The sequence below is a fragment of the Pteropus medius genome, unplaced genomic scaffold (genome assembly GCF_902729225.1).
Source record: "Pteropus medius unplaced genomic scaffold, Ma_sr-lr_union100, whole genome shotgun sequence".
Taxonomy (NCBI): Eukaryota; Metazoa; Chordata; class Mammalia; order Chiroptera; family Pteropodidae; genus Pteropus; species Pteropus medius.
In genome coordinates this window covers 4,746,162-4,758,905 of record NW_024348242.1, presented here as the reverse complement: position 1 = coordinate 4,758,905, position 12,744 = coordinate 4,746,162, and the positions used below count along the sequence as shown (strand labels likewise).

General features: G+C 50.3%; 1 protein-coding gene across 1 annotated transcript; it reads right to left on the bottom strand.

The window, feature by feature from the left end:
* Positions 1-8,471: 8,471 nt before the first annotated feature.
* IL31 (interleukin 31) lies at positions 8,472-12,353 on the bottom strand. The gene is made up of 3 exons (XM_039879369.1): positions 10,400-12,353; positions 10,101-10,240; positions 8,472-8,820 (listed from the first exon to the last, which is right to left on the bottom strand). Exons 1-3 carry the CDS (start codon positions 10,413-10,415, stop codon positions 8,527-8,529), a joined length of 450 nt encoding a protein of 149 aa, XP_039735303.1. The 5' UTR covers positions 10,416-12,353; the 3' UTR covers positions 8,472-8,526.
* Between the last annotated feature and the right edge of the window lie 391 nt (positions 12,354-12,744).

Here is a 12,744-nt window from a genome sequence, read left to right as displayed (position 1 = left end):
TTAGCTAGGAAATGAGTTCAGCAAGGTCACAGGACACAGATCAATCTACGAAAATCAGCTGCCATTTCTGGACACGAGCAATAAACAATTTCAGGTACGGTCGCATCAAAGAGAATAAAATATGTAGGGATAAATTTAATCGAGGACATGTAAGACTTCCATGTGAAAACTACAGACATTGCCGAGGAATGTGATCCAGCTGTGAAAAGGAATGGGGGACCAGTACGGTGTAGACGAAGCTCCAGGACATGGTGCTGGGTAACAGAAGCCAGACACGAAAGGACACGTAGTGTGTGATCTCGTTTCTACGAAAGGTCCTGAACAGACAAAGAGACAGAAAGCAGATTGGTGTTGCCAGGGGCTGGGGGAGGGCGCGGGAGTGACTGCTTAATGGGTATGGGGTTTCCTTTTGGGGTGAGGACAATATTTTTGAACAATGTAGGTGGTGGTTACACAACATCGTGATCATACTGAATGCCACTGAATTGTGATCTATAGGTTCAGTGCAATCTCTATCAAAATTACAATTCCTTTTTTTGCAGAAATGAACAAGCAGGTCCTAAAATTCATGTGGAAATGCAGGGGACACAGAAGAGCCAAAACGATCTTGAAAAAGAAGTACAAGGTCGGAGGGTTCACCCTTCGCAGTCTTACAACTTACTACAAACCCACAGTAATCAAGATAGTGTGATACTGGAGTTAAGACAGTATCCACTGAATTCTATTCCATTGACAGTCCAGAAATAAACCTATAAATATATTCTTGTGGGGAAAGAATAGTCTACTCAGCCAGTGGTGTTGGGACTTAGAAGATCTTGGACTGGGTGACACTTTCTTAGACATAACATCAAAAGCACAAGCAACCAAATGAAAAACAGATAAATTGCACTTTGTCAGGAATAAAATTTTTGTGTGTCAGCGGATTCCCTCAAGAAAGTGAGAAGACAACCCACAGAATGGGAGAAAATACTTGCAAATCATATATCTTGTCAGGGGCTAGTGTCCAGAACATGCAACTCCTACGACTCAACAGTAAGATGGAAGATAACCCAATGAAAAAATAGACAAAGGATTTGAATGAACTTTTCTCCAAAGAAGATATACAAGTGACCACTAACACAAGAAAAGATGCTCAACATCGTTAGTCATCAGGGAAATGAAAATAAAAACCACGATGAGAAACTACTTCACACCTACTAGAGTGTCCAGAAATGCAGCTGATTTTCGTAGATTGATCTGTGTCCTGTGACCTTGCTGAACTCATTTCCTAGCTAAGAATCCTTGCTCTTAGTACCAATGTTGATGGGGAAAGAATCTTTCTGAATAAGTAAATTAGTAAGGCTGGGATCTCAGCCTCAGAAGTTGTCCTTCTGAATATTCCCTCTCGTTGTAAAGCACTCTAGTTTGGGGTGGTCCATAAAAGGTCGGGGAGAAATTGTTACGCTCTACAAGGAATGATCCAGCCCGACAGGCTGCTTTGGTTGTGCCATTCAGCTGGGAGTCTGAAGAGCGGTGGCCCCTCCTCCACGTTCAGAGATCGGCGGGAAGAAACAAGCATCACAAACCCACTGTGACAGTGAACCGCGTGGGGCGGCCCAGGGTTTCGCCTCTCGCGATAGCGCTCGTGAGACCCTTCAAACCGCTCCACGCTTCATCCTCTTTTCTCCGACTGCTGTTGCTTTTACATTTCGAACTTGTGTTTGTTGATTTCTAAAAATGATACCTACTGATTTTAGACGATTTGGAAAATGCATAAAAATATGAAGAAAATTACCCCATCCTCAGAGATACCTTTTTGCAGTCTTGCTTCCTGTCCACACACTCACGCACACTCACGCACGCACACGCACACACACTCACACATTTTTAAACTTCATAGGGATCATCGTAAATACAGTTTTGGATCCTACTTTTTAAACATCATATTTGGAGCATTTTACTACACCATTAATTATTCTTTGAGAGAATGGTTTTGAACGTCATATAATGTCATCTTATGGGGACACCATAGATTTTTTAGCCGTTTCCTTATTTTTACTCATGTGGGTTCTATGGCAGCCCTGAAAATATGCCTCTCAGATCTCCTCTTGTGAGAAGAACGATGGATTGCGGTCCATCACTCAAGGCCTTGCCTCCCACGTGCCACTCCCAGCCGGAGTCCTTGTGGCAGGGACCCAGGGACTGGCTCATTCCTCTGGCAAGTGACCGAGGATCCCCTGGCAGCCTTGCCAAACTCTCTTGGAAAAGCACTTGGGTCTCAGGCTCTGTCACGAGCCCTCCTCCCGTCCCTCCTCCCTTTAGCAGGAAGCCGACCTGCCTGGACCAGCCAGCATCCCCTCCCCTGCTCCCTCCCTCCCTCCTCCTGCTTTCTGCCTGCTCCTCACAGGCATGGCTGCTCAGAAACCCGTTGCCTGGAGCATCCCACCTTGGAGTCCGCCTCTCAGAAGACTAGGACTAGCACAGGTTGGTTCCACTCTTGTTTCCTTGTTTATTTTCACCGTTAGATCGGGAATGCCCTGTGTAGCCTGTCCAGGTGGGCGATCAGCGACTTAGGGAAGTGCATTAGGATAAAGTCCCAGGAGAGGAATAGAATCCTTTTACAAAGCAGATGCCTGTTGCCACAAGTGGCCGAGCAAGCCTTTCTTGTCACACCCTCCTCCTCAAGCCTTGTCACGTGTAAACCGTCCGCTGATGTGATGGGCAGAAAACGGGCCCTTCCGTTTGCTTCCCCTGGTTGTGTAGGGCGAGGTTAAATGTAGTTCCGCATCTGCCGGCCGTTTGGTTTCTTATTTTACATTAAAGCCTTTCTTCTCTCTTCTCCCTCCTCCTCCTCTGCCTTTCCCTTTTCTCTCGTTATCCGACAGCCTCTTCTATTTCCTTTATATATTTTCCTCTCACCTCTGAATTCTCCAGAATACAAAAAAATGACATTGCTTTAAAATGTTTTTCTTACGGCTTTATATTTCTGGTTCTTTTATAAATGGGACAAGTGCGAACTCTTACTTGGTCCCAGGAAGTGCCCCCTGAGATAAATAAATAATGCCGTCATATTAGTTTTCGCTTCTCTGCGACCATTGCTCATTCGTTTGTTTTTCTTCGCTCTGTGAGTAAAGTGGCACTTGATTTTTAAGAGTCATTATTTTGGAGTGTTTTGATCACAAGGTATATACCATGGAAATCGGTTGGTATAGGAGGTATTGAATTTGTCACAAAATGCGTAGATCTGCCTGTCTTTCTGCCTCTTTCTTGGTTTTGGAAAATTATCACCAAAAGAACTAATTATCTGAGAGTTCTCACTGGTCAAGTTCCAGGTGACTTAGGACTCGCCATCCTTATCACGTGTGAGCGTCTCTGTTCCATGCTGCAGTTTTCGGGAAAGGCAGGGATGAATTGGGGTTTTTCCTTCTGCATAATGCTGTGGCAGCTGGTCTTGCCTTAGGGGGACATTTCTGTCCCTCACTTCTTCCCTCATCTCCCCTCTCAACTGTTCCTGTTTCTGAGAAATGGGGAAAGTAGGCATCAAGGCAATGTCGCTGTGCTGGCAGGCCACCTGCATCAGGCCTTGGGGGCCTGGTTAAAAAACACTGACCCCGTATTGCTCAGCCGTAAAACGGAATGAAGCTCGGACACACGCTACGGCGTGGACGAGCCTTGAAGGTGTGATGCTCGGTGAACGGAGCCAGTCACAAAGGCCACGTGTTATGTGATCTCAGTTATATGATATATCCAGAGTAGGCAAACTTACAGTGACAGAAAGTAGATTAGTGGTTCCTGGGGGCGGAGGGGAGAGGGGATGGGGACTGACTGCTGATGCGGACGAGGTTTCTTTCGGGGTGATGACGATGTTCTAGCCTTAGATAGTGGTGATGGTTTCACAACTCTGGGACTATACGGAAAAAAAAACACATCAGCTCATATATTTTAAATGTAGGAACTTTAAGGCATGTAAATTACACATCAGTAAAACTGATAAAAGTTCTGGTTCTAAGGTCCAGCCCAAACCTGCTTAGTCAGAATCTGGGTGGAAAACCCAGGCATCTGCACTTCACCCCAACGCCCCAGCAGGACCAGTGACATAATTCGCAGGGCTCAGTGCCCAGTGAAAGTGCAGGGCTCTTTGTCCAAGAATCATTAAGAATTTCAGGGCAGTGACAACAGAGCTTTAGACAAGCCCTCCTGAGCTAGGAGCCCCTGTGTGACCGTCCAGGACACAAGCTCATGACGCCGGCCCTGGAGCCCAGACTGAGGTTTGAGACACTCTCCCCAAAGGAAGGGGGATTTGGTTAGCAGATAAGCATCCTCATCAGAGAAGCTGTAGGTGGATTTGCTGGAGGTACGAGAAGAGAAATCAAAAGGCTTCCTCTGCCTGCAAGAGCTGTGAGGCGGATTTAGTCGGAACCGAGGCGCAGTCCCCCAGCCAGCGGCTGAGGCATCTCCAGAGCTGTGGGCTCTCAGTGAGGGAGGGAGAAAGGCTTGTTCGGCTGGCAGGTGTGCGGGAGGTCCGGGTCGGCCCATCACCTATCCACAGAACGGCGTCCGTGCCTCCGGCCGATGCCAGCAAAACGGGAGTTCACGAAAGTATGCGAGGGGGCTTGGCGGCCACTAACGGCTCGGCCCCTGCCACCTTGGACACGTGGGCAGTTACCACCTCTTCCTGCAGCGACCAACCTGCCACCATCCCCGCTGCTTCATGTCACCAGCCTCTAATCCACAGTCCGATCATACCGCCATGGTCACACGCGACATAATAAGAAATACACACGTGGTCTCTGCCCCCGGGCCCTCACACAGGGCTCCTGAGTGGTGGGAGCATCATCGGTTCTCGTGAGGTGACTCATGGTGGGCTCCCGGATCCCTTCAGGATGGGGACTGGTCACCAGAGGGACCGAGTCATGGTTGGAAGCGTGCAAGTTGCAGCCCCTCCCTCAATCCCTCTCCTCCTCTGTGCATCCATGTGCCAAGAGCTGGTGCACCCCAACTCCACGGAGACAGAAGCTTCTGTGCTCAGGACCCGCCCCTGCCGAACCTCACCCCATGTGCCTCTTCCTCTAGCTGTGCATCTGTGGCCTTCATCACATCCCTTATAATAAATAAGCCATAAATGTAAGCAAATGGTTCCCTGAGTTCTGTGAGCCATTCTAGCGGGTTATCGAACCTGAGGGGGTGTTGTGGGAACCCCACAACCAAGGTGGACAGAGATATGGGTAACCTGGGGCCCACCACTTACAGTCGGCATCTAAAGTGGATGGGGACAGGCTCGTGGGGCTGAGCCCTCAACCTGTGGGGTCTGCACTGCCCCTGGTAAGTGAGTGTCAGAACTGAGCTGACTTGTAGGACACCCAGGCGGTGTCCGCAGAGAGCTGGAGGATCGCTGGGCATGGACGCCCCACTTGTTTGGGGTCAGGTGTTCTGTGAGCGGAGACAAGGTTTCCCTTCACCCTCGCGACAAGGTACACGAAAAGGCAGAATCTCTTATCTCTTCAGCCTCAGTCGCAGGAGGCAGGCCCTGCTTCCCACCAGACCTACTTCTCAAACTGTCGACCCTTCATTCTCATGCAAAGACAGAGTGGGCAGAGCCCAGGTTTCCAACTTAGGAGTCAATCAGCACAGCACAGCAGAGTCAAAAAACAATACAAGAGGAAAGGAAGGAATAAAAAAGAAAAAAGAAAAGAAAAGGAAAGAAAGAAAGAAAGAAAGGAAGGAAGAAAGAAAGAAAGAAAAAGAAGGAAAGAAAGAAAGAATAGAGAAAGAAAAGAAAAAAAAAACAAAAGACAGTACAAGAAACATCTCTCATCTGTCCATCATCAGTGAAGAAATGAATGTTGGACTAAAATGCTCAGGTAGATAGATGTTCACTGGTGAATGTCCTACAGGCAATAAAACCATCACCTCTGGGGTGATCTTAACCTTACAGAAATCATTGCATCTTATCCATTTTCTAAAAGGCCAGAGACCCTGCGACTTAATCAGTAATAAATCATGGCAACAAAGTCCTGGTCCCTGAGCCCAGCTCTGCCCTATAGACCTTGCTGCGGGCATGGATTCGTCCCACGTCTGGGCTGCCCGCTCTAGGAGTGACGTGGCGACTGAGCTCTTAAAATGTGGCTCGCGTGACTGAAGAACCGAATTTTTAAAGAACGTTTTATTTTTAAATAAATGTAGCTGCACAGACACATTGTAGAGAGCAGAGTTCGCCCACACACGAGTGTCTGCCACCGTCACGGTGCCTCGACCAGAAAGCAGACGGTGACACCAGTACGGGCTTAATTGGGATTTTCACCGGTTTTTTCACTAAGGTCCTTTTTCAGGATCTCCTCCAAGATTGCGTTCAGTTGTCATGTCTCCTCGGTCTCCGACCTGGGACGGTTGCTCAGCCTTCCCGCGGTCTCCCCACCCTGACACTTTTGAGGCGTGTGGGTCTGGGGTTCTGTAGACGGCCCCTCAGCCTGGGTCTGTCTGGTGTCTCCTAATGAGGAGGCAGCTGAGGAGTCTGCAGTGTGAGGGAGGCCCCCACCCTGTCCTGTCCCATCCCGTCCCCTCCGGGTCCCTGGCGCCCGCTGACCGGCGGTGTTCGCCTGGCTCCTCACTCGGGGTGCTGTCGGCCGTGCTTCTCCCTGTCCAGTGCTGTCTTTCCCTTCTGTCCCTGGCGTAGGAGCCGGTAGCCACGTCCAGCCTCCCGTCGGGGGAGGGGAGCCCAGCCCCGCCTCCTGGGGGAGGGGTGTGGAGCCTCTGCGGTGGCCCGTTAAAGTCACCGCAGTTAAAGTCACCGCAGCGTGTGGGGAGACGCGCCAGGCCGGCAAGTCCCTGACTCTGCCATGTGTTTTGCCGGCTCCGCTGAGGTTCGTGCGGGGACCCGGCCGGCAGCGTGACCTCTGCGACGCGCCCATAGCGACCTTCTCCTTCCCTCCTTCCTCCCCTGGCGATTCGATAGAGTTCTGTGAGGGACGCTCGTCCCTTCTCTGTTTGTTTATTTATATTGCTTCAGACTGGTGGGTATTCATTTTATTCTTTGGAAGGACATTTGGTTCTCTCTCATTTCCCAGTTTTGGATAGTTTTTCCAATAACCGCAGTAGTGGTTGGATATTGGGCCATGAGAAAGAATGATAGCTGTCCACCGCAATGGGCATTTTTGGAAGGACTGACCAGAACGTCGTCATTGGAGGCTAAGCTCTCTGGGGGCTTGCAAGCCTCGTGTGGGACTTAGAGTAGAAATACCCACAAGAGTGAGAACGGAAAGTCCGAGGCGGAACTGCCTGTTTCAGAGTCCTAGCCTCATCCCCCTTGTATGAGAACCTGGGCAAATCACACTGTCTCGTTGCGCCTCAGTTTCCCCCAAACAGGATAAAGACGAAGGTGCTAGTCGACGCAAGGTCAGTGGTTCTCAGGCTTGAGTGTACGTCTGACTCGCCCGAGGGGGTTCATCAAAGCCCAGGGTGTTGGCTGCACCCCCAAAGTGTCTGAGTCAGCAGGTCTGGGGTGAGGCCCAAGGATCTGTGTTTCTAACACGTTGCCAGCTGCTGCTGCTGCCGGTCCAGGGACCACACTTTGAGAACGTTGGTCCCGATGACCTCTAAGAACCATTAACGGCTTTGCACTCAGCATTTATTTAAACATCCCTGATGGCGAAGGTGTCACTGGGGAAATGAAGGAGCAGACCTTGCAGGAGCAGAGGCACTGGATACCCACTAGGGGATCACGGGTGCTCTGTGCCAACCAGGGCAGTAAATGTCCCTGAAGCCAGTCACTGCCCAGGGAGGGACAAGGGTTGGATAAGGTGGTGAAGAGCCAGCTTGAGACTGAGTCCCACCACTTAACAGCTTTGTGGCCTCGGGCAAGTGACTCAGTGACTTTTTGCCTCAATTTACCCACCTATGAAAAGAGGACAATAATGGTACTTACATGGCCTGGGATAAAGACAATGATCAATAAATGGTTGTTTCTGCTAGAATTATTATCATTTGCTGCTGAGCCTGCCCGGTTGGGAGAAGCGTCGCTGACAGACGTAGTGTCCATTTCCACGTCTCATGCTCCCTCAGCCACGCCACCACCCAGCCTGGATTCCCCGTCACTAAATTCACCCCCCTCACAAAATCCGAAACAGATTATGAGAAAAATTCAAAATAATTTATTAAATAGGTACCGAGGGCTCCTCCAAGGAGCATTAACAACTCTCGATACAATAAATATCAATAAGTTAACATAGTGGCCACTTCCTGCCCTCGCAAGGGTATCATGAGAATAAATAAATTTAAGACTACAGAAGAGAAACATTCTATAAATACCAATACTGGTAACAATGACATAGTTCGAAATCTGTTTGAAGTTCACTCATACATTTATATCTCAGGTCTCCCAAGACTGGTCTTCCTGGGGGTTCACTGAGATTATGCATTGGAATAATTTCATAATAACTCACAGCAGAGTTCGCATACTTAGCTGTCGCTCATCTTTTTTTTTTTTAAGGCTTCGCACATGTTTATTCCAAGAAGCAGAGACTCAGCAGGAAGCCCTCTGACGGCCTGGTGTCACGACTGCACTGAGTCCATGCACGTGGAAAACCTTTGTAAAACGGCCACGATGAACCTTTTATGTTCGAAGGTATTTTCAGGCACCAAAACTTCTGTGTCTGGTTCATGTGGAATGTTGAGTTTGTTGAGCTGTTCTATGAGAACATCGATGTCCGCTTCGTCATCTAACAATGGTTTGATCGCCCTGAAGTAAGGCAGGATGGCTAAGCTGTTGGCGATGTGGGGCGGTTGGCAGTAGGAGGTGAGACTCGGCAGTGGGTAAGGCGTAGAATCCGACAGTCCCGACTCCTTCTTCACAAATGGAACAAGGGGGAGAGACGGGCGAGCATTAGTTTTGAAGGTGACTGTTGCATGCTTCCTCCGTGACTGGCATGAACAAGCCTCCTCCCACCCCCCTCATCTCGTCTGATCAGTGTGACAACCCGGCGAGGCCGTGATCATCACTATCCCAGAAGATACTAAAGCTCCATCAGTGGTTTGCAGAGCTGGCCCGAGAGCAGGCAGCAGACCCAGATCTCAGCCCGCGCTGGGCATCCACTCCGAAGCCTACACGTATGACCACTGCTCCATCCTGCCTCCTCTGCCCCGCCTGGCTGAGGCCTCTCCAGCCTTCTGGAATCTGCTCTCGGCTGCTCGGGGCCTCAGACAGGTGGGGAAGAGGAGACTCTCTGGGTTTCCATGCTGCTGCTTGCCCTTGGTGACTCTGTGTTAAATCCAAAATGTCTCCTGCTTAAGGGAGTGGCAGGGCGTTATACTTGTCTGGAAAGGCCTCCAAGATGCCAGGGAGAGATTCCCCAAACATACCCCGACTCCAGACCTCACCCTCACCCATCCCTCTTCCTAAAGACTAACGAGCTAAGAGCACCTCACCACCCTGAACTGCCTGGTCACCTCGGCTGGTAGCGACTTCTGCCTTTGTGTCTGTAAAAAACAAGGCTAAGGTTTGAATACCAGGGTGGACGGGAAGGGCAAGGCCGATGTCACAAATTATTACCATGTTTTGGGTTTTGTTTGTTTAATCAAAGCCACCTAAGAGCTTCTGTCTGGATCACAATCCTAAGAAAATGGGGGGCTATTTACATTTATGCAGCCACATACTTTCCTCCCGATGGGGTTAGCTCAGGACAGCCTCTGCTAGAAGCAGGCTGGGTCCTAATTAAGCAGTGAAGCCGCATGCAAGCAGACACCTGATTATTAACTGCCCTTCTCTGCCGTAAGGGACACTCTGGGACCCATGTGAGGGTTTTCACATCCTACATCCACGAGGACATTGTTTACAGCTTAGGCTGCCGTTTGCTACTCCTTAGCAGGCTCCTGGATGGGTAGACAAGGTGGCCCACCTCAAGAGATGTGCTAGGACAGGAAAACTCAGTAGTCCTGTGAACCAAGTATGTCAGGAGTGAACAAGCCGACTAAAGCAGACCCTTTAGTATATGGGAAATTGTTGAATTTTTGGCCATCTGAGCTAATGTCTGCCTCCGACCCCTATCCTCATAAAAACCCCACCGTAGTCCGCCTAGCTGTTCCCATCCCTTCTTGGGGATGGGATGACATGGCTGCATGACACTTACGTATTCTCTCAAGAGTCCCTTAGACGAGAACCGCAATTCCAGGATTATTTTTGTTAGGTCATGGCCACTGATGGGGGCCGTGTGGGAGGACAGCAAAGTCCCCATACAGCAGAGCAGGAACAGGGCAAACCTGGCTGATCCTGGAGAAAGAGAACAGTGCCGTGAGGCACACGGGCCAGACCACCCGGCCGCCCCAGCTTCAGCCCCCCGGCCGCTGTCGAGAGCAACCGCAGGACTGAGCCCCCACCCAGAGCCCTCCTCTCTGCCCCAGACGCAGAGGCGGCGGGACGCAGCGATACCTGTGTGGCAGACCATGGTGCGAGGGAGCAGGGCCCGCTTCGGCAGCAGTGTCTGGAGCCAGATGTGTTCGCCATGGTACTGGGAGGTATATAAAGGGCCCTCTGCGAGGAAGAACAACGTCCCGCCCACAGCAAGATCATTACTCAGCTTTTTTTCCAGAAAACACTTTCAAAATTCTGCCACCCGGGGCTGTGTGAAAGCAGGTCTGGAAGGAAGTGCTGAGGTCACCTTCAAAGTGGGCAGATGCCTTGACTCAATACAGGCACATGCAGGAAGGCACACACATCTTTCTTGGAAAGAGCTTGTAGATCCGACCAAGAGAAATTTTGAAGCCCAGGGTAGACGGGCTCAACCACCAAGAAACTGATGACACAGGGGTTGCTGGTCAGCGCCTCACGGGGAATTTTGGGGGAAGGTCAGGGTCGAGTGCACGTAGGTGTACAGCTAGCATGAAGTTGGTAAGATGCGTTATCTTTGTGGATTTCTGACACGTGCCTGTGCCGGCCCTGATAACCCCCGCGAGTGTGGTGCGTCAAAGGCTTTCCCTCAAGTATCACTGGACTTCCAACTATGTCTTTCCAACCGCAGGGCCTCCGCCGGGGCTCCATGCTCGAGAGTTATTTGTTGAAATCACTTATTTGGATTTTGAATGCCATCTTTGACCGAGCACTCTTCTAAGTTCTCAGGAATGGTGGCAAAAAAAAAAAAAAGTCAGACGAGGTCCCCGTCCGCGTGGAGCTGGCATTGTAGTGAGCAAGGGGCACGGCAGCAACAAACAAGAAAGTGTCGGGCAATGATAAGAGCTATGAAAATCAAACGGGGCAACGGGGTAGAGCGTGACGGGTGAGATACTTTAAGTCAGGGGATCAGGAAAGGTCTTTCCGAAGAGGTGCCATTCAAGCCGAGACTTGCAAGATGACAAGGAGCCTGCTGCGGGACGATCTGAGGAAAGAATGCTCCCAGCAGAAGGGACCCTAGGACGGAAGTCCTCAGGCAGAAATGAGCATGCCGTAGCCAAGGAAGCAGGTCCTGGCGGCTGGAGTGAGGCGAGATAAGGGGGCGGTGGTGGAAATGCGGGCAGAGGCCCAATCACAAGGGTCTCACGAAGATAAAGAACTTGGGTCTTCTGGCCGAGTGTCATGAGACACCGCGGGATAAAAAATTTGCCCCATGATTTCCACGGTCTTGTGTTTACTCCCGTCATCACGTTACAGGACATGGCAGAAGGGACTTGGCAGATGTAATAGTTACTAATCAGTTGACCTTAAGATGGCTTGATCACCGGGTGGGCCCCATGTGGTCACATGAGCCCTTGAAAACAAAGAGGAAGTCAGAGAGACTCAAAGCACCAGAAGGACTCAGAGCCATTGCTGGCATGAAGATGGAGGGGGCCACGTGGAAAGTATGAGAAGAAAATGAACTTGGACAAGGAGCAGTGAGTCTGGAAGAGGACTCTGGACCGCAGACGAGAACCGCAGCCCCAGCTTTCGCCCGGTAACACCCCGGGCAGAGAACCCGGTTACACCATGCTAGACTTCTGACCTACAGACATCGTGAGACAGTAGCTTTGTAGTTTCAAACTGCTGAGTGCATGGCATTTGTTAGAAGAACAATAAAGAACCGATATAGTCTCCAGTGACCTCATGTTGCCAACCTTCCTGGGTTCGTTTCAGACTTGATTTTACTTGCCCCCTCTACGGTATACAGTGGTATCAACCACATCCTCCTTCTCGAAAGCCTCTTTTCTCTCTCCTTCCATGAGAGCGTTTTCCCGAAACAGTTTGGCCCCTCTTACAGTGGCTTCTGAGGATGAATCACCTTCCTGCTTGGCCCTGCCACGGGCACATCTCCAAGAGCTTCACTCTTGACCTATATTCCTCTCACTTCGGTATCTCTCTCCTTCAGACTCCAGATCTAAACGTCCAGCCGCCTCATGGACATCTCCACCTGAACGTCCCACCTGTACCTCACACTTGACAGGTCCCAGTCAAGGATCTGAACCAGGTAACAGTGAGAGTAGAGACGAAGAGATGTGCGTGGACTGGCGAAATCTGTAGAAGGTAAAAGTCACAAGCGATGGTGATTGATTGGATGTGGGGAGCATGAGTTTAACTTGTAGGTGTCAGGTCCGGGTGCCTGGATGGGTGGTGGTACTATAAACAGGACCACAGGACTCTGGTGAAGGCACGAATTCAGTTTTCGACATGGTAAGATAGACGGCTTATGGAACCCCCCAGGTAAAGATGAACAGCACGCCATTGGATGCTGGGATTCGGAGCTTGAAGGAACTCGAGGCATCAATTTCGGTGCCATCTGTATATTGCGGTCAATAAAACTGTAAGCC

Coding starts and splice junctions, on each gene's coding strand:
- IL31 (XM_039879369.1), bottom strand. Junction 8,821..10,100: donor AGGGACTCTTGAGAGAATAC/GTAAGTGTCATG, acceptor CCATTTGTGAAG/AAGGAGTCGGGACTGTCGGA.